Source organism: Chaetura pelagica, unplaced genomic scaffold (assembly GCF_000747805.2).
Source record: "Chaetura pelagica isolate M959 unplaced genomic scaffold, ChaPel_1.0 scaffold89, whole genome shotgun sequence".
Lineage (NCBI taxonomy): Eukaryota > Metazoa > Chordata > Aves > Apodiformes > Apodidae > Chaetura > Chaetura pelagica.
The window spans coordinates 245,819-268,811 of NW_009954532.1; the positions used below are offsets into that span (position 1 = coordinate 245,819).

Here is a 22,993-nt window from a genome sequence, read left to right on the forward strand (position 1 = left end):
CCAAGCACCAGGGAACAAATGTACCCTTTTTCTCACTGCTCTCAAGACACTGGGACTTAGTTTGCAAAGAGAGAGCCTGAAAGGTGGTGTGTGATGAAGAGATTTGCTCTCAACTTCTTCTTGCTCTTTCACTCTCTTTAACTTCCATCATCTCGTTGGCATAAAGAACTCAGGGCTGTCCAAGTGCCAGATTTCATCCCTCATCCTGGTGCTTCACAGCTCTTCTTCAAGGGCTTCTCTCCCCATAAACTGCTACACATCCCTTTTCAGACCCACGTATTCTTTTAATCAACATAACACCCTCTCTGGAAGAGAGCATTTAATTGTTTGCAGAAAAAGGACTTGGTTTCAAGGTTTCCAACCCACCACTTCAGCTGGTAGTTCCTGAATGACAGGGAGCAGCAATCATTCAGCTTTCACCTGCTCCAAGCCAGTCCTCCTCCTGCCCACAAGCATCATTCTGCATCCACCACTGAATTTCACCTCTTACATAACTAGTCAGTCTCTCGTTATCGTGACACCAACCTGATTGCTTTTCTAACCAGAAATTAATCCAAAGGAGGGCTGGTCCCACTGTTTTCCTACAGTAGCATGATTTTTTACAACTTCCTTCTTCCCTTTTGTCTTTACAGCATCATGTTCCCCCTGGAAAGCATCTGGCAAACCAGTATCAAGCTCTCCAGGGACATCCCTCCTTACAAAGCATCATGGTGAGCTGAACACAAAGACCCATGAAGCTTCCCCTGACTGCACTTAACATGAGGTGACAAAGTCAGAGAAAACAACACCTCTGCTGAAATAAACCCCTTCTCCTTCAAACCTGGGCTAGAAACCATAAGGAGTCAAGATGATGTCCTACAAGAGCTCTGAGCACCACGTGCATTTGATGTTCCTTCACCAGCAGGATGTGACTGGAGCCCACACAAACTTCTCAGAGCACCAGGGCTGCCCCTGCACCATCTTCTCAGCTTGTAAGAAAAAGCCAGACCAGGGACTGATTACTGCCCAGTGAGGAGGAATGTTCTGCCAACCTGATCATCTCCAACAAGGGAGAGCCTGAAGAAAACTCCATCACTCAAGCTACGTGGCCACCTTGCAGCCTGGCAAAAACCAGCAGAAAAAACACCCCTTAAGCTCTCTTGCCACAACCATTTGAAACAATCCCATTACACCACAGCAACCATTCCACCCCCCAGCACCATCCACATCAAACTTCTCAGGTTTACACTGCAGGAAAACTCCTCACAACTGACGTTTTACCCTGATTTTTAAAAATCCATGTTTCTGATTTCCTTCCCCCCTCAAAAAGACAAATGAACCCTCTTACACACATCTCAAAAACCTCTTGGCATTCGCTTTGGTGCAGAAAAGATTTTGGTTCTCACCTGCTATGGAAGGTGTGCTCTGGGGCCTCAGCTAAGATTCCAGCTTTGGGGCTTCTCCCAACACTTCCCCATAGCAAATCAAACCAGGAGCAACTCATCTCCCAGAACTGGCACCTAACCAAGGCTACAGTTTTCTCTCCCTGTCCTCAAGAAACATCCCACGCTGCTAAACCAGCTTTCTGGAACAAACCTCACCCTTGAAAGGGCTTCAGGACATCCCTGGAAGTCTCTCCCACCCCAAAGGAGATGGTCTGTGCTGAAACCCACATGGGCTTTGTACACGTGCAAAGCACTTTAAATGCTATAGCCAATTGTTCTGCACCACAGGCTCATTTCCCCTACAATTATTAGATATGAATTATATATTAATGATGCAATACTGTAGATATACATTAGAAATGCCTCCCAAAAGCAGTGAGGATTGTGTGTTCCTTCTGAGATATGGGGGGAATGAAAACCAAGGACAGACAGAAACCTATATGGGAGGAGGTTTGGTGGAGTCAGCTATGCTGATCTGAAGGCTTCTTAGTAAACAAAGCAACACAAAACTGACAGTTTCCAAGCACCAGGGAACAAATGTACCCTTTTTCTCACTGCTCTCAAGACACTGGGACTTAGTTTGCAAAGAGAGAGCCTGAAAGGTGGTGTGTGATGAAGAGATTTGCTCTCAACTTCTTCTTGCTCTTTCACTCTCTTTAACTTCCATCATCTCGTTGGCATAAAGAACTCAGGGCTGTCCAAGTGCCAGATTTCATCCCTCATCCTGGTGCTTCACAGCTCTTCTTCAAGGGCTTCTCTCCCCATAAACTGCTACACATCCCTTTTCAGACCCACGTATTCTTTTAATCAACATAACACCCTCTCTGGAAGAGAGCATTTAATTGTTTGCAGAAAAAGGACTTGGTTTCAAGGTTTCCAACCCACCACTTCAGCTGGTAGTTCCTGAATGACAGGGAGCAGCAATCATTCAGCTTTCACCTGCTCCAAGCCAGTCCCCCTCCTGCCCACAAGCATCATTCTGCATCCACCACTGAATTTCACCTCTTACATAACTAGTCAGTCTCTCGTTATCGTGACACCAACCTGATTGCTTTTCTAACCAGAAATTAATCCAAAGGAGGGCTGGTCCCACTGTTTTCCTACAGTAGCATATTTTACAACTTCCTTCTTCCCTTTTGTCTTTACAGCATCATGTTCCCCCTGGAAAGCATCTGGCAAACCAGTATCAAGCTCTCCAGGGACATCCCTCCTTACAAAGCATCATGGTGAGCTGAACACAAAGACCCATGAAGCTTCCCCTGACTGCACTTAACATGAGGTGACAAAGTCAGAGAAAACAACACCTCTGCTGAAATAAACCCCTTCTCCTTCAAACCTGGGCTAGAAACCATAAGGAGTCAAGATGATGTCCTACAAGAGCTCTGAGCACCACGTGCATTTGATGTTCCTTCACCAGCAGGATGTGACTGGAGCCCACACAAACTTCTCAGAGCACCAGGGCTGCCCCTGCACCATCTTCTCAGCTTGTAAGAAAAAGCCAGACCAGGGACTGATTACTGCCCAGTGAGGAGGAATGTTCTGCCAACCTGATCATCTCCAACAAGGGAGAGCCTGAAGAAAACTCCATCACTCAAGCTACGTGGCCACCTTGCAGCCTGGCAAAAACCAGCAGAAAAAACACCCCTTAAGCTCTCTTGCCACAACCATTTGAAACAATCCCATTACACCACAGCAACCATTCCACCCCCCAGCACCATCCACATCAAACTTCTCAGGTTTACACTGCAGGAAAACTCCTCACAACTGACGTTTTACCCTGATTTTTAAAAATCCATGTTTCTGATTTCCTTCCCCCCTCAAAAAGACAAATGAACCCTCTTACACACATCTCAAAAACCTCTTGGCATTCGCTTTGGTGCAGAAAAGATTTTGGTTCTCACCTGCTATGGAAGGTGTGCTCTGGGGCCTCAGCTAAGATTCCAGCTTTGGGGCTTCTCCCAACACTTCCCCATAGCAAATCAAACCAGGAGCAACTCATCTCCCAGAACTGGCACCTAACCAAGGCTACAGTTTTCTCTCCCTGTCCTCAAGAAACATCCCACGCTGCTAAACCAGCTTTCTGGAACAAACCTCACCCTTGAAAGGGCTTCAGGACATCCCTGGAAGTCTCTCCCACCCCAAAGGAGATGGTCTGTGCTGAAACCCACATGGGCTTTGTACACGTGCAAAGCACTTTAAATGCTATAGCCAATTGTTCTGCACCACAGGCTCATTTCCCCTACAATTATTAGATATGAATTATATATTAATGATGCAATACTGTAGATATACATTAGAAATGCCTCCCAAAAGCAGTGAGGATTGTGTGTTCCTTCTGAGATATGGGGGGAATGAAAACCAAGGACAGACAGAAACCTATCGTGGTGAAAAATCCACCAGGCAGTTGCTTACTGGTAAATCACTGGTTTTAAGAAACTTTTCCTAAGATACATGGACATGATGAAGGTTGGTGCTGGTCTCTTCTCACAGGTAATTAGTGACAGAACAAGAGGGAAGGGCTTCAAGCTGCACCAGGGGAGGATTAGACTGGACATGAGGACAGGTTTTTTCACAGCAAGAGTGGTCAGAGACTGGAACAGGCTGCCCAGGGAGGTGGTGGAGTCACCATCTCTGGGTGTTTTGAAGGATGTGGTGTTGGTGGAGATGGGTGAGGGGAGAACTCTGTAGAGCAGGGATGATGGTTGGACTGGGTGATCCCAAGGGGCTTTTCCAACCTGAACAGTTCTGCAATTCTATGATCTTCTCAGGATGTCTGAAGCACTGCACAAAAGCCAGCAAATGCTTCATTTAACATTTCAGGGTCTGGAGAGATAACCCACCAGCAAGGAAGCTCCATGGCCTTTCCTGGATTTGGGATTCAGTGCAAGACTCCCAGATCTGCACTGGGCTCAGGCACCGTCTCGACTTGTTACCATCCAGTCTTCATTTGCCAATGATAGTGGTGGGTTTTTTTTTCTTCCTTTCCTGTTATTTTTTTATTTTTTCCCCCTGCTTTGAATGGCATGCCTGGCTGCAGGGCAGAGTAAATCCAAACCTTTCAAGCTCCAGCCAAAAATTTGCCACGAATTAGGGAGGCTGCAGCACATTTACAATACAAAATAAAACATCTCCACGAGCGCTCAGCGGTGGCGCGACGAAGAAATGCTGATTATTCTTTTTTGTTCCCTTTTCCCTCCCCCTTTTCTTTTTTTTTCCCCCCCTTTTTTTTTTTTTTGACAGGATAATTTTCAAAGCAGAGATTCTGCAAAGACTCAGGAAGAAAACAATTTTGTTTCATTTCCATAACAGAATCCAGACCCTCTAAATTCAACCTCACGAGCTACAATTATGCACAAGAACTACCCACTGTGAATTTTCAAACACAATGCCTTTTATTGTCTCCCCTCATTCTTTTCCCTTCCTGCTCTCTGAGCTTTTCTGTCCTGTCACCCTCCACAGACAGCTTTTTTTTTCTGAGCAGAAAAGCCTGACTTGAAAGGAAAACCTTCCAGCTTTCAGGCTTCAAAGGAAAACAATGACGCAAACCTTCGACACAAGGTATTTGGGTTCTTTTCAAACCCTTATGGGAACAAACAAGGGGATCTGGAGAGACGAAAACTACTGTTCAGTTTTTCCATGATGGATGGAGGGGGGGGGGGTGGTGTTTTAAGTCACCTCCTTCAGCATTTGTGATTGTCCTGGAGCTTCAGAAATAAGAGCATCTTGAGGACTGCAGAACTCTCCTGTGCTGCGAGATGATCCAGCCGAGGACACCAACGCAGCCCAGACACCAACACAGCAAAGCAATATTTACAGGAACTTCCCAAATATTGCCCTCCAATCTGCCTATTTTTCTTAATATGTTTCCCACCTGCACTGGGAAGCTCTGAAGTACAAACCACTGAAGATGAAACACCTACACAGCAGGGAAAAAAAAAGGCACATCTCGCTTTCCTACGGAGAAAGCTGCTTTTTTTGGATTCAAGGGGTTGCTTTCAAATGTAGTAACCTCCAAGCCATTAAATATCACTGCCTGGGAAATGAGGTCTCTCCCCCTAAAAGCCAGAGACAAAACATGCCTCTGGATGTCACACACACTTCAGGTCTCCAGAAGAGCTTAAAAACCCCCCCTCCCCATCTTCACGCTGCTTTTGAAGAAAAAGGCACGTGAGGCTGCAACCCCACACCCCAGGCAGACCCTGTTGATGGGGAACATCTGCTTGCAATTACCCACTTGATGGAATGCAAAGCAACAATTTTTGGTTACCAGTGGGGCTGGGAGAACAAACAGGACATTATTTACACATCCAGGAGAGTACTCACCCCGACACCACCGCAAGGGAGCCTGACAAACATCGACGTTAGGGAACCTGCAGGGGGAAAAAAAAACCAACACCATGTACCCTGTAAGTCAAAGTTCACCAGATTTTGGTCCAGTTTTATGGCAACGCTGTGTATTTTTTTTTCTGAAGGCAGGAACAGAGCAAGGCTGTCTTGCCATTTCCAGAAAACACACAGCCAAGCCTGTTACATCACAATACCTACGTGCACAACACACACACTTGTTCAAAAACCTTTCCTCCCCTATAAATCCCTTCTTTTCCTTCAAGGTTTGTTTGCTGTCCCTATAAATGACTAAGATGCTACCAGCAACTGCTCAGCATCTGGAGAAGGAGAAGAAATAATAAAAAAGCACCCTAATTATCAGTCATCAGCACAGTTACTAGAAGACTCTGGAGCGCCTGAGATTCATAAAAGAGGAAGACAAAAAAAGTGGTGGTGAGCAAACACAACATGTGTTTGGACTGCAAGAGCAAACTTTTCCATTAGGAATGCAAGAAAAAGAGAGAAAACCATCTGTAGGGCTAATTTTGCATTGTCACATCACTTGCACACGAGCAAATTATCCTCCATTCAAAATCCTGCAGGTCTACAGAGCACGGGTTGAAACAAGAATATGCTGCCCTGTACCCACCCAACACTGTACACGTGTCTGAGCACCACGGGCAAAGAGGGAGAGGGAACCTTGTGCAGGCAGACACTGCAAGAGATCTGGAGAGCATCACCTGAGATTCATTTGCCTGAGATCTAAGGAAAGTTACCAAAAGGTAAACTTGAGTTGAGGGATTTTTTGGTGTTTCCCCCCCCCCCGCCTCCATCAAACCAGGTTCTTTTGCTCTGGTCATGCCAGACTTTTAAATTCCTTTAAATACTGGCTCCCAGCTTTGGGGAGTGGGAATTGGCCATGACAGCAGAGTGGAAGGTGCTCTAAGGTCTCCCTGGAGCCTTCCCTTCTCCAGGCTGGACACTCCAACTCTCTCAGCCTGGCTCCAGAGCAGAGCTGCTCCAGCCCTGGGATCATCTGATTTGCTTGAACAAGTGCAACTTGGTCTTCTTTGCAACTGATGCTCAAATAAGCATCATTTTATACTGGAATACCCTTGTGTATTAGAATTATTTATCTTCACTTCAGGGACATGGTAGAGCCAAGTTAGCAGAGCTGTGTTAAAGGTTGGACTGGATGATCTTACAGGTCTTTTCCAACCTGTATCATTCTCTGATTAACTTGATCTCTACAGACATTTTCAAATGAGTGATTAAAGACCTGGAGGACAGACAGGCAAAACTACAGAAGTTCTCACAGGCAGAGAAAAGTTATCTCCTAAAGGAGAGGGCTCAGGGTGACCCCACTGCCTGCTCAGCACCCCCATGCAGATGTTGGCAGCTGCCAGAGCCACGGGGCCAGCCCTGCCTGCCCCAGCCTGGGGAAGCCCATGGGGCAGATCCTGGAGGGCTGCCTGGATCCCACCACAGCAGACAGTCAGGGGACACAGCCTCAAGAACTCACAGACAAACCAGCCACTGGGAAGGTGGTGCAACTGCAAAGGAGGAGCCTTCTCAGATCTACCAGGCAAGATTTACGTGCAGGTTTTTTTGACTGGTGGAGATGCCTTAAGTGAGGTGAGAGTTTGACACTACCAAGGACATGACACCATCAATTTTTTGCACTTCACATCTTAATTGAGCTATCAGTCAGCCAGAGGTACCTCCTTTTCATCTCTCTGGGCTTTAAAGAGGTGGTAAGTTAGCTATAAATACAGTGCTAATTGCATATTTAAACAAGGGGCTAATAGCTTTCCTCTTTGGGGATCTAATGTACATACTGAACAGTTACAAAATCTTTTCCTGCAACCCCTCCATCATGCAGGTCATCAAGTTAATCCTCTTTTTATATCATCCAAAGTCAACTTAATCCCAAAACAAACTTTCCCAACTTCCAGGCTTCAGAACTGTCTTTCTGCTGATCCCCATGCAAAGTTCCCAAACTGTCCCTCACCTACTGCTGCAAAAAGGGATAAACTACAGGGAGAAGATGAAGCCTCCTCAAGAGGTATGGTGCCAAAATCTCTGTGGCTTGGTTGCTATGGGAACGTTGTTTATCTCAACAACCACTCCCCAGATTTTTTGCAGGGAAGGCTTCTGTGTTTTAAGGAAGATGCAGTCCTGGTTCAGGAAGATCCAGTCTCCAGTGAAAGGGAAATAGAGTCCAAATCAAGCAAATCTAAGCCTATCCAAGAGGCTCCTGCAGCTCTCCTGTGGATTATCCACACAAAACTGACAGCTATTTGTTGATGTCTATGCAGCTGGGTTGGTGCTGCAGATCCAGGTGCCTGGTAGGGTGTTCCAGTGCCTACTTAGCAATGGATGACCTCCTGACAAGCAGAGAAGAGCATCCAAGGATAAAATAAAATGCCTAAATTACCTTTCCTCCTCAGGGAAATCTCCTTTTACAATTTGAAGAATGGAAATTGGAGCTATCTAGGATTTATGGATCTACCTGAGGAAAGGGATATGTATCTTTACTGCTCCCAAGAAGACACTGAATGGAGGTGGGAAGAATTCTCTTGGAAAACATCCAGAGCTGAGGATGGAGTGAGCCACCTTTCACACTGCTCTCACTAAGTGACTGCCAGAGCCTGGGCTGAGGACAGTGCTGGGAGTGCTGGAGGTCAGGAAAGGGCTGTTTCCCCCCCCATGGAATGATACCTAGAAGCTTCTTGCTGTCCAGTTTCTGTCTGTTCAGAGGGTTTGTGCCGTACAGCAGCGTATGGGCTTCCGAGTGAACTGTCTGCAGCTCTTCTAGAGTTGCTTTTCTTCCACGAATGCACTGAAAGAGGAAAGGAAAAGGGGTGATGAAACCACAGATTAACACCTTAACTCTCATTAAAGAACTTTTCCCTCTCCTTGGCAAATCAGAAAGATGGTGGCTAAAGAACTGGGACCGGTTCCTGGGCAGAAAAATTCACTGGAAGACAGTTCTTGGTTTAATCCCTTATTCAAAACACCAGCTTAACATATAAAGTAATCTATCTACTAAGCTAACCCAAAAAACTCTCCCAAATGCAGTGCTTTCCAAACTGGACTTTTGAGCAATTAAGGGCTCATTGGTTGGAAGGGGCCTTAAAGACCACCCACAGTTCCAACCCCCTGCCATGGGCAGGGACACCTCCCACCAGCCCAGGTTGCTCCAAGCCCCATCCAACCTGCCCTTCAACACTGCCAGGGATGGGGCAGCCACAGCTTCCCTGGGCAACCTGGGCCAGGCTCTCACCACCCTCACAGCAAAGCATTTCTCCCCATTGTCCCATCTACATCTCCCCTCTTCCAGTTTTGATCCATTCCCCCTCAACCTCTCACTACAAACCCTTGTCCCAAGTCTCTCCCCAGCTTTCCTGGAGCCCCTCCAGGCACTGGAATGGCAGCAGGACCCAACCTAAATCCACATTTTACAAGATAAGGAACTTCTCTCCTTTTTTCATAGGAGTCCTGCTTACCTTTGGACCTTCTATTTCTTTTTGCCATCATCCAACCTGTGATGGAAAACTTATTTGTAACAAAAAAAGTGATGCTTGGAGATGCCAAACCTTGGGCATATAAAGATCATGCCATGGCCTCTCACACAGGATCAAGTATTTCCCAGCAGGCAGATGGTGCCAGAGGTCTGGGAGGTGTTCCAGAGAAGACAACCAACTCCCAGCAGTGGGAGAAACACCTCACCTTTTAAAATGGGAGCTTGTGTCTGCCTCCAAAATGCTGGCAGGGAAAATAAGCACCGAGTGAAGAAAGTGCTGAGGCTGGGGGAAGTCAAGAGATGGCCATGGGAAAGGGGAAGGAGTTCTTTAGAAATCAAGATTGGTTTGCTTCAGAAACATGTATGCACTCCCCTGCCTCCAAAAAGAAGCATTTTACCTGGCTTGAGAGTACTTTGTGAGTTTTGGGTCATGATTTCCTCTAAAACACTTTAAAAGGAGGTGTCACTTTTGGGGGTGGTTTCCTCCAGAAGGAACCACCAGGATGATTCCTCCCTGCAACAGGAATACTAAAATATAAACAGTTATCAGCAAAATGTTGGAAGGCTCTGAAAGCCTCTTGCAGAGGTCCCAGGGTCACCCCAAGACATGAGCTTCACCCAGGAGCATCCTGCTGGCAGCCCACACCAGGTAACAGGTACCTCCTGCACAACCTCCAGCCTGGCCTGGTGGCAGCCAGTTGCTTTTTTGACTTCCCACTCTCCTGGAGAGGCAGAGTTTCTCATGAGAACAAAAAAACCTGGACAGCTTAAAGGGAAACAAAAAATAAATCAATCACACTCCTAAAAAGAACAGACTTTCAAAAGGAAAACTGGTTTGAAGAGAAGGTCAAGCTGTGCCACTTGCTCCTGAGCTGCTGCAGCTCAGAAAGCAACTGCTGGGTGCTGCTCACTTTGCAGGAGGGTGCTGGACACAAGATTTTGGGCTCAAACCTTCAGCACAAGCAGCAGAAAGCAAAGCACAGCAGGAGCCCTCACACCCTCTGCCTCTCTCAGCTCTGGCAACCCTGCTCTCTGGTTCCTCTTTCATTCTCTCTCTGCTCTGCTCCATCACCCAGCACTTCCTGAGGTTAACGATGAGGCAAAAATGCAGCAGCCCATTAAAGAGGCAATAATAACAAAAATGCTAGACCCAGAAGGGATGGAAATATCTGGCAAATCCTCCTTGAACTTTTATCCTGTCTTTCTTCCTTTTTCCTTCGTGCTAAGCCTGCCTCAGTCCTCCCTTACAGGCTTCTTCAGCTTCCCTCTAACCCACAAGCCAATTCTCTGCCTTTGAACAAGACATTCTGCTCTGTTGAGGGGAGGCACAGAAACAGCATTTTGTGTCTTTTGGTGTTATGTGAGGACACCAGGGCAGCTCCTCCATGGAGGTGAGCAGCTTCAGCTCCCTGGGATGGGGAAGGGCTGCTCCTGTTTAAAGCAGGTGGCCCCACCAAGACATCCACACTCCCTGTGCCTTAGGAGGGGATCAAAGCCACCCTCCCCTCCATGTGACACCCACAGCCAAATGGAAGCTACAAAGTGGATGAAGAAGTTCCTTCTCTGCTGGAAGTACAATATATTAAAGGAAAAAGCAGCTGCTTACTGAAACAAATCCATATCACCAACATCACTGCAAGCATTGCCTGGTTAGAAAGAATTATGCTTGAGTTGCTTTCCACCTTTGTCATCTCCCAGCTCACACACCACAAGCTTTGTCCTCAGTTCTAACACAGACACCAAAAAAAAATGAAGGAACCCCCCCTAGAATAAAGCTGGAGAAGACAACACATCTCTTGCTCCTGTTTCCAGACTTGTGTCTCAGTCTGTGCCTCAGCCTGCCACCCACCCTCACAACTTGAGCAGTTCTTCACTTCCTAAGACCTTTTAAAGTCATGATACTCTTATCTCTGAGGCTTTGTATTGCCTGCTGAGCTTGCTCACTCCATATTACCCCCCCATCTTGTCTAACCTTCTTCCTGGCTACTAATCCCTAGCTTTTCAGCTCAGGAGCTGGCTTCTTAACCCCAATGAACTAGTTGGGTCTTCACCCTTTTTCTTTCATGCCTCTTCTTGCCTGAAACCTGACCTTTTGTAGCTCCACCTCTCCTCTCCCACTGCTTTACACAGGTCCTTCTGCAACTCTTCATCAATTTCCAGCTTCTCCTTTGCATTCTGAACAACAAAAAACCCCTCACTAGTCTCTTACGTTGCATTTTGCTCACCCTTTCACCCCATGTTCTTCCAACAGGAGGGGATGTGAACCTGAAGCAGAACCACCAGCCAGACCTTGCCTCAAGTGTGGCCCCCAAAAGGCCACAAGACCAGCTATGAAGCTTCTCTCCAGGGACTGGCTTCCCACCACCACCTCCTGCAGGCCCTCAGTGCTTTGTGATGGGAAACCCTGGGCATGGAGCAGCTCTCCAGACCCATCCCATGCTCCAACCAGACTCCTGGGTCTGGCTTTTCACATCTGTCCTCTGCAGCTGCATTTAACCTTCAGCTTCCAGTCCTCCTGCTTTTAAACAACGCAGGATCCCTGCCAAGAAGTGCTTGGAGACAGACTCTGGGGTTGAGGAACTCATTCCTCCCCAATCCTGGTGGAGCAGCCAGGGGATTTGATTCCCAACCCTATCGATTTCCTCGGGCTCTTGATGAAGGATGGGAGGATTATTCTACCCTGTGATTGTGGCTTTTCTTCAGAGGGGGGCAGAGCCTTTTATTGAGATTGCCTCAATTAGTCTAATTGTTGTTTTTAAATTCTGAACATATAGCAGAGTAATTGCCATCTTTTACAAAGCTTTAACTTAATTAAACCAGCAATAGTCCCAACTGCAGCTGTGGGTGAGTTTGGACAACTGCTTCCACTCCAAAGGGTCATCCTGAACCTCGTGTGCCTTCACCAGCCTCTTGCCTACCTCATCTCTCACCCCGAGCCCAGCACACATGCTCCCCCCTCTCAGCAGGATGCAAACCCACTTTTGCACAGCTCCCACAAACATGTATCTGTCTTACACAATCTTTGTGCCCTGGGTTGTGCTTCTGGATCCCTTCTCTTGCCTCCGACAGCAGCGCCAGGAACGCAGCCCTTGGCAGGTTGTGTAGGAACCTCTTGGCTGCCCTGAAAGCAGGTTCCCACTTAACGCTTGTCTCTGAAATTTCAAAGCCAGCATTTGTTTGGATGCCTGATGAAAATATGGAGCTGCGAGCCCTTTTCTGACTTGGGGGCATCTGTGCTCCAGAAACACCCAAAGGCCTTTCCAGGAGACAGACACCGAGGGCTGTTGGAACTTGTGTGGAAAAGCAGAGCTGGGATTTCTTGCCAGTCCTGGGGGCAATGAGAGTGTTAAACTCCTTCTGGAAGAGGACAGGGATCCAGTGGAGTCTCATCTGATCCCTCCCAGTGTGCACAGCATTATTTACTACACAGGGCTCTGTGTTTTTCAGCTGTGTTGAGCAACTACTTTGCAACCAGACTGTACCCAACCCCAGACCCCAGCAAAGGGCTGTTAAGGAAACACTGAGGGTAAGGAAATGTCCAAGTTCAAACTGTCCTTTCACAGAGTTGAATGGAATGGATTCAACTCCATCATCACAAACAATTTGCACATCAGGCCCTTGGGCTTCCTGATCATGTCTGAGGCACAGGACAACAGCCCTGCAACACTGAAGACAGAAATGAGTGTGCACAGATGTGTCCAGCAGCAAGAGCAGCTTAGAAAAAAAACCCAAAGAAAAAAGAATAAAACAGGAATTCAGCAAAAAATTAGGTGTACAGGCCTGGCAAGTTTCTGAGTGCTGTAGTCCAGGTTGCTGCTGCTAACTTGCTGCAGCCCCTCCTCCTAGTGCTGAAAATATTCAGTGCCTGCAGGGCTGCAAGGCAGAGGGAGCAGTTCTAATTCATAACCAAACTGCAGACACATCACAGGCTGCATTGGTGGTGTCACCATCCTCATATCAAGAGCTGTGATCAAGTTCACCCAGGACACACACACTGTTGTGGTGGGGACAGAGGGCACAGCTCGTGGGGCTTTGCCAGAGGCAACAGGGATTTGAAAAATGTCATAGGATTATTAAAAGTAATCAGAAGGATTAGGCCAGAGTGAAAAATTCCTTTCAAACCAGTCATTTGATGGAGGATGTCCCACAGAATGAAGCTTTCTAGATGTTAAACCTACAGCATTCCTAGAGGAGGAATTCCTGTAGGAGACAAGCCCATCATCCCAGGCAGTGACACCAGCTCACACCCATGCTCCAACCCAACAGCAGACATTCCTTGTGTCCAAAAAGCTGTTCCCTTGCCATGCAAAGTGCACCTGATGTGGAGGCAATCTTTCCTGAAGGATCATCCTATGTGGTCCCCTACTCTGCTTGCTGGTAGACAAGTGGGGAGCTTCAGAAACTCTGAAGGACAAGGAAGTGAGCAAATGGCTTTCTAATGTAGAGAAGAATTACATGGGTCAAGAAGAGTGGGAAGTGAACAAGTGGCTCCAGAGAAAAGCCTGTCAGGAACAGAAGAGTGAGGTGTGGACGTAGGAAGAAGATGGAGGAACAGGGAAAGGTTGTGCCCATCAAGCCATGAGAAAAGTCAAGACAAAGAAGGAAGCTGGGCAGGAGGAGGAGACAGTGGGGGTCAAGGAAAGACACTGGAGCTGATGAATGGAAGCTCAGAACTTGAAGAAAGCCATCAGAGAAGGAAACACCAGAATTAAGGCATGTATTTCTCATTTTCTGAGAAAGGAAGGGCCAAGGTGCAGATGAATGTCACAAATGGTCAAAGCAGAAACACAGGTGAAATGCAGGTGAACATCAAGAACATCACCAGTTGTGAGAGGAACCAAAGATACCAAATGAAGGGGATCATACCAAGAACTCCACACATTAGAGAACATCTGTAAGACAAATCTAGGAGGCAATTAGCACTGCATTGATTTCACTCCTGCTTTGAAACAGAGGAGTTAGACACCAGTGGGCTACTTGCCTGGGTGGGTTTTTTTGGTCCCAAATAGTAATCCCAAAATTAGATTAAATAGGGGTAGACAGAAACAGGTTTGAAGTTCTTCCTGGTTCTCATCAAGAAGGGTAGGATGGGGAACTTCAGGCAATGGCAATGCTGCCACCACGTGGATGTCTCTCCTGATTGCTCAGAAAATCTTTCTAGCCAGGTGCTGACATAAATACACTGTGTGATTCAATCCCCTCAGATGCTCAAAGACCCAACGAACACGTGCGGCCATCAGTTATGAATAATAGTTGCTAATCACCATTCTTAATGATTAGTCTCTTGATTTCAGTATCTAGTATTTATCTCAGCTTGCCTTGCTCTTAAAAAATGTAAATCCAGGGCAATTAATTTCACCTCTTGTGCCAACAGGGCTTTGTTATGTCCCCCTACCCTCACACTTCTGACAGTGACTTCACTACAGGTTGACCATTACTTTATCAAAGAATATTTAAAAAGTTATTAATCCACAGAAATTGAAACCTGTTGTGGTTATGACTGGATTGAAAGCAAGTAACTGGGTTGCTTCCTATCATGCTCTCAGCTTGGGCTGCTTCAACATCCAGTGCTTGGTGGGGACTTCCAGTTTACAGGGAATTGGGCCAAGAATTACAACAGCAGCTTTACTGCAAGATAATTCTCCGTGACACTTCATAGAATCATAGAGTGGTTTGGGTTGGAAGGGACCTTAAATCTCATCTACATCCAAGCCCCTTGGATGGGCAGGGACACCTCCTACTGGACCAGGTTGCTCCATCCAACCTGGCCATGAACACTTCAGGGATGGGGCTTCCACCACTTGCCTGGGCAACCTTGTGCCACTGCCTCACCACCCTCACACTAAAAAAATTTCTTCCTAATGTCTCATCTAAATCTCTCCTCTTCTAGTTCTAACCTATTCCCCCTCATGCTCTCACTCCAAGCCCTTGTCCCAAGTCCCTCCCCAGCTTTCCTGGAGCCCCTTCAGGTACCAGAAGGTCACTATAAGGTCTCCTCAGAACCTTCTTTAAACAGTCTACAACATTCCTGACAGTCAATGCAATGCAGTGAAATCAGATCACTAGGAATGTTCTCCTGACAGATGCACACACACACAAGCACTAGCAGTCATCCAGGAATGGATTAAATTTAGGCCACATATGGCAAAACGTGGCCAACAGCTGGAGCTATAAAAACCTCAAGCCAGGATGCACTATAAAGTTTGCACATCCAGGTAGCAATCACCAGCCTGAGCCTCAGGGTGGGTACATACACCACCATCCAAAGGAGAAATCAGCCCTCCCTGCCCCCCAGTATTGATAATCCCAGAATCCCAGGGGTTGGAAGGGACCTGGAAAGCTCCCCCAGCCCAACCCCCCTGCCAGAGCAGGGGCACCCAGAGCACATCACACAGGAACGTGCCCAGGGGGGTTGGAATGTCTCCAGAGAAGGAGACTCCACAGCCTCTCTGGGCAGCCTGGCCCAGGGCTCTGGCACTCTCACAGCAAACAAGTTCTTCCTGAGATTCACATGGAACCTCCTGGGCTCCAGTTTGCACCCACTGCCCCTTGTCCTGTCACTGGACATCACTGCACAAAGCCTGGCTCTGTCCTCCTGACACTGCCCTGAACAGATCTGTGCCCATGGATGAGGTGGCCCCTCAGTCTCCTCTTCTCCAAGCCCAACAGACCCAGCTCCCTCAGCCTTTCCTCAGCAGGGAGATGTTCCCCTCCCTCCAGCATCTCTGGGGCTCAAATCCAGCAGTGCAACAATCCAAACTCCCCCTTTCTCCCAGGCCCAGCACCTCATGTCCCCCCCTTTGCTGGGAGGTCTCTTACCTCACACTTGCCCCGCAGCCCCGTCTCCTGGAGCCGGGACCAGATGCTCTGGATCCTCCCCGCGTGCTCGGGGTGGCTGTTTGTGTTTCCACAGGTACACTGGTGTTTCAGCATCAAGGTGTCATACACAAGGCCTGCAGCAGAGGTGATAAAATTGCTCAGTTAAGAAAAGAAGTAAAAAAAAGTTTAAATTGCCAGATATGTAAAGAAAACACCTTGTTTATTCTTTTCCTACTGTACTTTCTATTCCTCTGGACACTTCTAGGCCAAGACTGTTTTTACCAAGAGCTCTAAGAAATGAAACTGCAAGATGCTGATTTGAGACAGCCCTGAACCTGTAAGGATCCCTTCCTCTGGAAATCCTCAGTGGGGATGGAAAAGGTACCAAATCACCAACAGCTCTGCAGGCTGAAGTCATGAGAGTGACAACCTGAAAGCCCCAGCGTGGGTACAAAGATGCCAGAATAGAACTGACTCCAACCTTTTCCACTGGGTCCTTTCCTGATAATGACTCTAGAGCTTGGGATTAAAAACCAGAAGGAATAAGTCGTTAGCAGGCACTAGGTTTCATAAAACAGTTTGTGCTGAAGTCTTCTGCATCCATGTTATTTGACAACATGCTAATTAAGGCTATTAGCACACACTTGGGCATAATTATTCAGCACAACATGTGAGTATTTAGCAGTGTTGTTTCATGGGGACGTGGGAGTCAGGCAGCTAAATCACCTTGCATTACCAAGGATTTATGGCATGACAACAGTGCAGGAGGCTTTGATTCATGCTCCAGAGCTGCCTGAGTTTTGGGAAGGGGAGTTATGAGTTCATAGCCAGTGTTCCACTGGAGGAGAAGAGCAAGGTCCTCACAGCTATGCAGTCCCAGGGACAAACCCCCTTTTTTCACTTAAGCAAGAGAGACACACTCCCATCTTAAATCTACCATTCCTATCAGCCAGAAGCTCCAGGAAAAAGAACAAAAGGGATTGGATATTTTTTTCCCCCCAAGGAATAAGGTTTCTTGCAAGAAATATCTGTCTGAAAGCACAGTATAAAGTTACAAATCAAAAGTCTTGATGTGAAATTTAATAAAAAGCCTTTGAAACAGCAGTGAAGGCAGGAGCTGTTCCCAGATTCCACTATGAAAAGGACCCCAACAGGTCTTGCTCCTCCAAAATGCCAGCCCAGCACACCTATGCCAGGGAGCAGAGCCCCAGGAGCTGACTGGAGCTGCCTTTCACATAACCAGTTCAAATGCTGGTAAAACAACAGGATTCACACCTGCACGGAGTTCAAAGGGACTTGTGAGAAACCAGACCCTGAGAACATCCATGGCCACGTAGCCTGGAGCTGAGCACCCTGCTGCTGCACACACCCAAGGTTGGCTCCAGCTGCAGTCCCAGCTTTTGATGGAGTGTGGGCATGTTCTGCCACTGCAAAATTCAGCTTTCCCTTCTGAGGCCAAGCCTGGCACTGACACTTTCAGGTATTCAGCCTCAGGGGGAGGTATCTGGCAGTTCCCTGCTTTGCTGCAGGTGAGCCCAAAGAAAAAAAACCCAACCCAAACCAAACAAAAACCAAACCACATTCAGGTCTAGGAAGAGAATTGGCTGCCTTTGGGTCAGCCAAAGTTCAGCTAAATAGGATCGTGCTGCAAAGCTCTGTAGAAGTCTCCCACATTTCATTCACAGCATCAAACTTCATGAAGAGCTGCCAGGCAAAGGTGAGCACTGTCAGTGTCACCTGAGAAGAAACTGGAGCCCAGTGGTAAGGCTGGTTGGCCACGAGAACTCTCCAGTCTGAGTTCATTAAGTCAGCTCAAGCTAATCCAGTCTGGAAGGGAACTCATCTTCAGGGGACATTGTACATTTTGACAAAGTATTTGTTACCCAAAAGAACCACATGTATCTTCACAGCCTCCTAGACCATATGGGAGGAGACCATAGGTTTGGCTAATTCATTCACACTAAAGAAAGGAGAGTGGTTCCAGTCCTCCCTGATTTCCAGATGTATCTACAGACTATAACCAGGCTTTCTAGACTGAAAGCCAAAAGCTGCATGTCTATCTATTCAACAGGATGGGTTGGAAGGGACCTTGAAGCTCATCTAGTTCTAACCCTGCTGAAAATTAGACATTTGCAGTCAAAAACTAGCCCTGAATTTAAAAACCACCCAGGCACAACCTGGCAGTGAATTAAACCCATGGCACTGCAAAGTTGGAAGGGGCCTAAGACCATGTAAATAGTTGACATGTGAATCTGTGTTGCAAGTTTCTCTTCAGAGGGTGTTCTCCTCAAGAATTTAAGCTTTAAATAGAAACTCTTGAAAAATGATCAGGAGGCATCTCCAGGTGTGTGGGTGAGGCAGATCAAAAGCCTCCACCTTGTTCCTGGATAACCCTAGAGCCTGGCAGGGCAGAAGCCAAAACAGAATCACAGACTGATTCTGGTTGGAAAAGACCTTTAAGATCATCAAGTCCAACTATAACCTAACTCTACCAACAATTCATCTAACTCTTGACACAGGTCAAACCAAAGAGAAATGCAAAGAAAACACCAGCTTATTGACCTTATATTCTTCTCTTCTTCCCTTGTCTTCCTACAGCACATCAGGTTTGCCAGGTAACCCCCAAGGTTTTTTGGGAGGAAGTCTGGTGTGGGATTTACCAGCTTGTCCTACTTGAGAGCAAACACAGGTAGCTGTGGGCAAGATCCCCAGCCACACAACCCAGCACCTCCTCATCCACAGATGGGCTGGAAAGCTGCACGAGTTTCAAACACACATCTGAAATGAGGTTTGGCTCCTGAGCTCATTCAACAGAGGGTTCAAGAAAAGGTCTTCAGAGAAGGGGGTGGGAAGCTGCCTAACTTGTCTCTCTTTGTTAACAGAGGCTGCTGTGGGGTTTACAGAACCTGGTTGATCTATGAAGTTCCTCCTTCCTCAGTGACAACAGAGGTGTCTCAAGGAAGTTCTGCACGTCACTCAACACAACTCTTCTTAAAAACCAAACCACTGGAAAGGAGGGAACTGCTTCAGGTTCCTTCCTGTGGCCAGGGACACTCTGAGGAAGACAGGCACCCAGAGAGGAAGGCTTGGCAATTGAAGTTTAAAATGCAAAGCTACATTGGCCATTACAAGTTAAATTAAGTGGTGCTGGAAGCAATACTCTCAGACATGAGGAAAATGACTTCTAAAGGTCAACAGGAAAGCATAACCAACTCGCTTTTCTTGGCAGAACAAACATGTGATTTGAGGTTCAGATAATTACACTGCTCTGCTCAGGAGAGGATAAATGCCTTCATCAGAAATGAAAAAAATACTTTAATGCAGAACATCAGAGTAATTTGTGGATCCATCTTTACAGGAGATCAGAGACTGGATAATTGGAGCTATGCAAATTAATGGCCTAACCTGAGAAGCCTTATTCAAGTGTGTAGAGCAGTGCAGGCAGAGGGATTCATTAAAGTCAAGGGGGCTACTTGGGCTAGCAAGGGCAAGTTCAAGGACTAGCTTTCTTTTATATGCTAGGAGGAAGGAAAATTACATGTCATGCTTCAGGACACGAAACTGATTGTTTGAAGAAGTCAGGAAGGGCACTGTCTTCACTTTCATGTGGAGTAATGCACATCATGTTTGAGAGGTGTATTATGTTGTTCTTCCTCTATACCTTTGAAGTCTCAGGTACTGGTCACTGAGAGAGACAGGAAAATAAATTATACATAAACCCTAGAATTTCCAGCTGTCTGGTTCTAACTCTGTCCAGAGAGAGCACTACTATTTTCTATATAACATCCCAAACATGAAAGTGAGGAACAATTCCTTTGTCTGTTGGACAATAACTGATGTCTTAGGAGCCACATTCATGCCTCAAGTGACCATGGTTGCCTTCATTAGGGCCATTGAATGAGGTTTGTTTTTTCCAGTCCTCTCCCAAAATGATCTCAACTATTCAAATCTTAATTTCTCTGAAATCCAGAGTGCAGAATCATGTTAGGCTCAGCCTCCTAAGCAGCCACTGATCAAACAGATGGATTTTCCTAGCAAAAAAAGAAGCCTGATGCACTTTGGCACTGCTTGCTTTGTAAAATACCCCAAACTTTAATTTCCTGCCTTTCAAAGACTAGTTCAATCCTAGTGATTAAAGCTTTAGCATCCACCTCCAAAAACACCCTCTCCAATGCACCGTGGACAACTTCAAGAAAACATTAGCAGTCAAACTCACACACACATGCTCAGCAGCTGAACCCCCTGCACTTCCTCTCTGTACTCACGTGCAGGCTCTTCATTTTTCCTGCCACTTTCAAAGCAGTGACAGTTCACTAACTAGTTCTCCACCATTTATGTGAGGTGAAAGACTAGTTAGAATAGGACCAGTAGAAAGGTCTTGCCTTTCATGCTTTGCACCTTTTTCAGTGTCAAGATGCCCACCAGCATTTCCTCCCTTGGCAGCATTTTATGGTGTTTTTTCCTCCTCCATTCACCCAGCACCGAGGTAGAGAACTGCCCAAGGCACTGGGAAAATCAATCCCTTGGGGTCTTAACATGGGTAAATGCCATGAAAGGGATATTTTACAGGTGAGCTACACACTAAGCAGTCTTCACATCATCACACTGGCAGTCCTGTAGAAAAGCCATGTGATATTCCACCTCTTCCTTTAAGCCACTGCTTTATTTTAAACCCTGCCTGCAAGGAAAATAAATCACAACATTGTGTCTTTTCAAAGCAGCACAGTTCTCAAAATCTGCATTTTTACCATCACCTGTAATTTAAAATGAAATGTAGAGGCCCATATCAGAATCCAACTTATATCCTCTGGTAGGAAATGTTATTGGAAGTTCAAAGTCTTGTGTATGATTGACAAGGCAACTTAAATAACAGAGGAGGAGACAGGAAGAAAGAGAGGGAATGAGTAATCTCTTAAAGTAGGGCCAGGCTTCCTTGTTCTTAAAGCACCAAGGTTTGGAGTCCAAGTGTCTTAGATGCTCAAGTTTCATCTGGTTTGACTGTGAGCCAGGGGACTACCCTCCTTTGTACCCTTGGCAAAAGCCAAAATCCCAAATAATCTGGCTGGAACTGGTTGCATTAGAAAGGCAGTTTTGCTCAAATTCCAGGTTTCAATATTAAGAAGAAACAAGAGACTCAAAGGGCTGATTTGCAAAAATGAGAGAGGCTTGCTGGGGCTTTTGCTGAGCTGGTGGCACGTGCCTCCCACCCTGCAGCAAGCAGCTGAGGAACAAAGCCAGATTTAACACATCCCTGTTACTATCCCAGCAGTGTCTGAAAATAAACCCCATTCACGGCGCGGATGCTCACGATGCAAAAAAAAGTGTGGCTTAAGGAAGAATAAATGGATAAGGGAGTGAGAAACAAAAATCATGAGTTAACTCTTCTTTGGGCTTTCTGGATTTCTTCCCCTCCTCCTCCCCCTTCCTCTTCCCAGGGCACACATCACACTGCAAAACGTTCCATCACAAATGGAGCGTGACATGTGGGGAAGAATCGCTCAACATAGGGCTGGAAAAGTTGCAGGTAAATTACCTTTAATCTGTTACTAAGGCTACTGAACAGACAGCAAGGAATTGGGGGAGGGAGGGAAGTTGGTTGTCAGGAATCAGGAAGAACAATTTTTTCTTGTCTTTCATCTTGGTGAGGAGATGAACACCTTTTTTTTTGCACTTCTGGTTTTCACCAGACAGATGCAGGATGGCATTCAGCCTTTGAGATGAAGACTGAACAGGTAAGAAATGACTCTTCAGTCTCTTTGTCTGTTCAAGACAACTTGAAATCATCAACTCACCTCATTTTTCCTAACTGGTAGGCACAGGTTCCTGGGCTGAGATTGTGTTACAGAAGGAGGGATGGGCTGGCACCGAGCCTGGAATGGGTAACTTATGGCATGAGATTGCACAGGGACTGGAGAAGGTGCAGGAAATCCAGCCAAGAGATCCTGCATTTGGCAGGCTGTCCTTCTGCAAGAACATTGCCTCTCTCTGCCTTGCATCTCAATCAGCTTTGCCACAGCATACGACTTGTCCTTTTAATGATTTTTATTATTAGATGCACAATTAAAGCACTGAGCTCTGCTTCTTTTGATTTCTGCAGGTTGTCTTCTGTCTGGGCTGTAGGGTGTCTGTCCCTCTGGGGAAGGGACAAGCAGGACAACAGGACACAAGCTGCCTGAATCTTATCCTTGATGAAGACAGGAAGTTCTGGAGTCCCCAGACAGGAGGGCTTTGTAGGGACGGGGCAAAAAAGCCCAACCTATGGCAAAACTGTAACCACGGCCCCACCATTTCAGCCTCCAGTGCCCCAAAACGTTACCTGTTGTGAACCTTGGCTTAGTGGGTGGCTCCTGGACAGACATTGGGAAGGTGGCTGAGGCAGGGGAGGACTGTGCACGGGACAGAGGCCGATGGCCCCCGAAGGAGACGGGCATCCCAGCTGCTTCCAGCGACGCCTGGTAGTTCCTCAGCTGGTGGATACGTTGCTGCTCCAACAGAAGGGCTTGCTGCAGGAGAAAGGAGCAGTTAGTCGGTGAGAGTCTGCCTGGTGCCTGCACAGCAGGGCTTTGTAAGAGGTTTTAAAGTTCACAGGTGTGGGTTCCTTCCCCTGACAAACCAGCACACGCGTGGGCAGCAAAGCAGGACGTGCCCGTTCCCAGAGCGAGGACGGGCAAGGGCAGCAGGGTCAAAGCACAGCCCTGAAGCTGGCAGAAGCAGCCCCATCCTCCTCTTGGGCCCGGCCACGTTCTCCTCCCCCTGGAGGATGGACCAGACCCCAGGCAGAAGGACTTTCCTCTGCACAGCCACACCACCAGCCAGGCCAGGCTGCTGCAGCTTCCCACACTGCAACCACAGCCTACACACCTCCCTTTTCACTCTGTTCTCTTCCCTCTCCTCTTTG

The 22,993-nt window shown here is 47.0% G+C and overlaps 1 protein-coding gene across 1 annotated transcript in view; it reads right to left on the minus strand.

Annotated features, from left to right (window-relative positions):
- The window catches only part of HDAC4 (histone deacetylase 4), a 150,629-nt gene that overhangs the window by 29,913 nt on the left and 97,723 nt on the right, over positions 1 to 22,993 (minus strand). Inside the window, 4 exon segments of the mRNA XM_010004706.1 lie at positions 5,748 to 5,794; positions 8,472 to 8,592; positions 16,096 to 16,229; positions 22,412 to 22,598. Coding sequence (XP_010003008.1) covers positions 5,748 to 5,794; positions 8,472 to 8,592; positions 16,096 to 16,229; positions 22,412 to 22,598 — 489 coding nt within the window.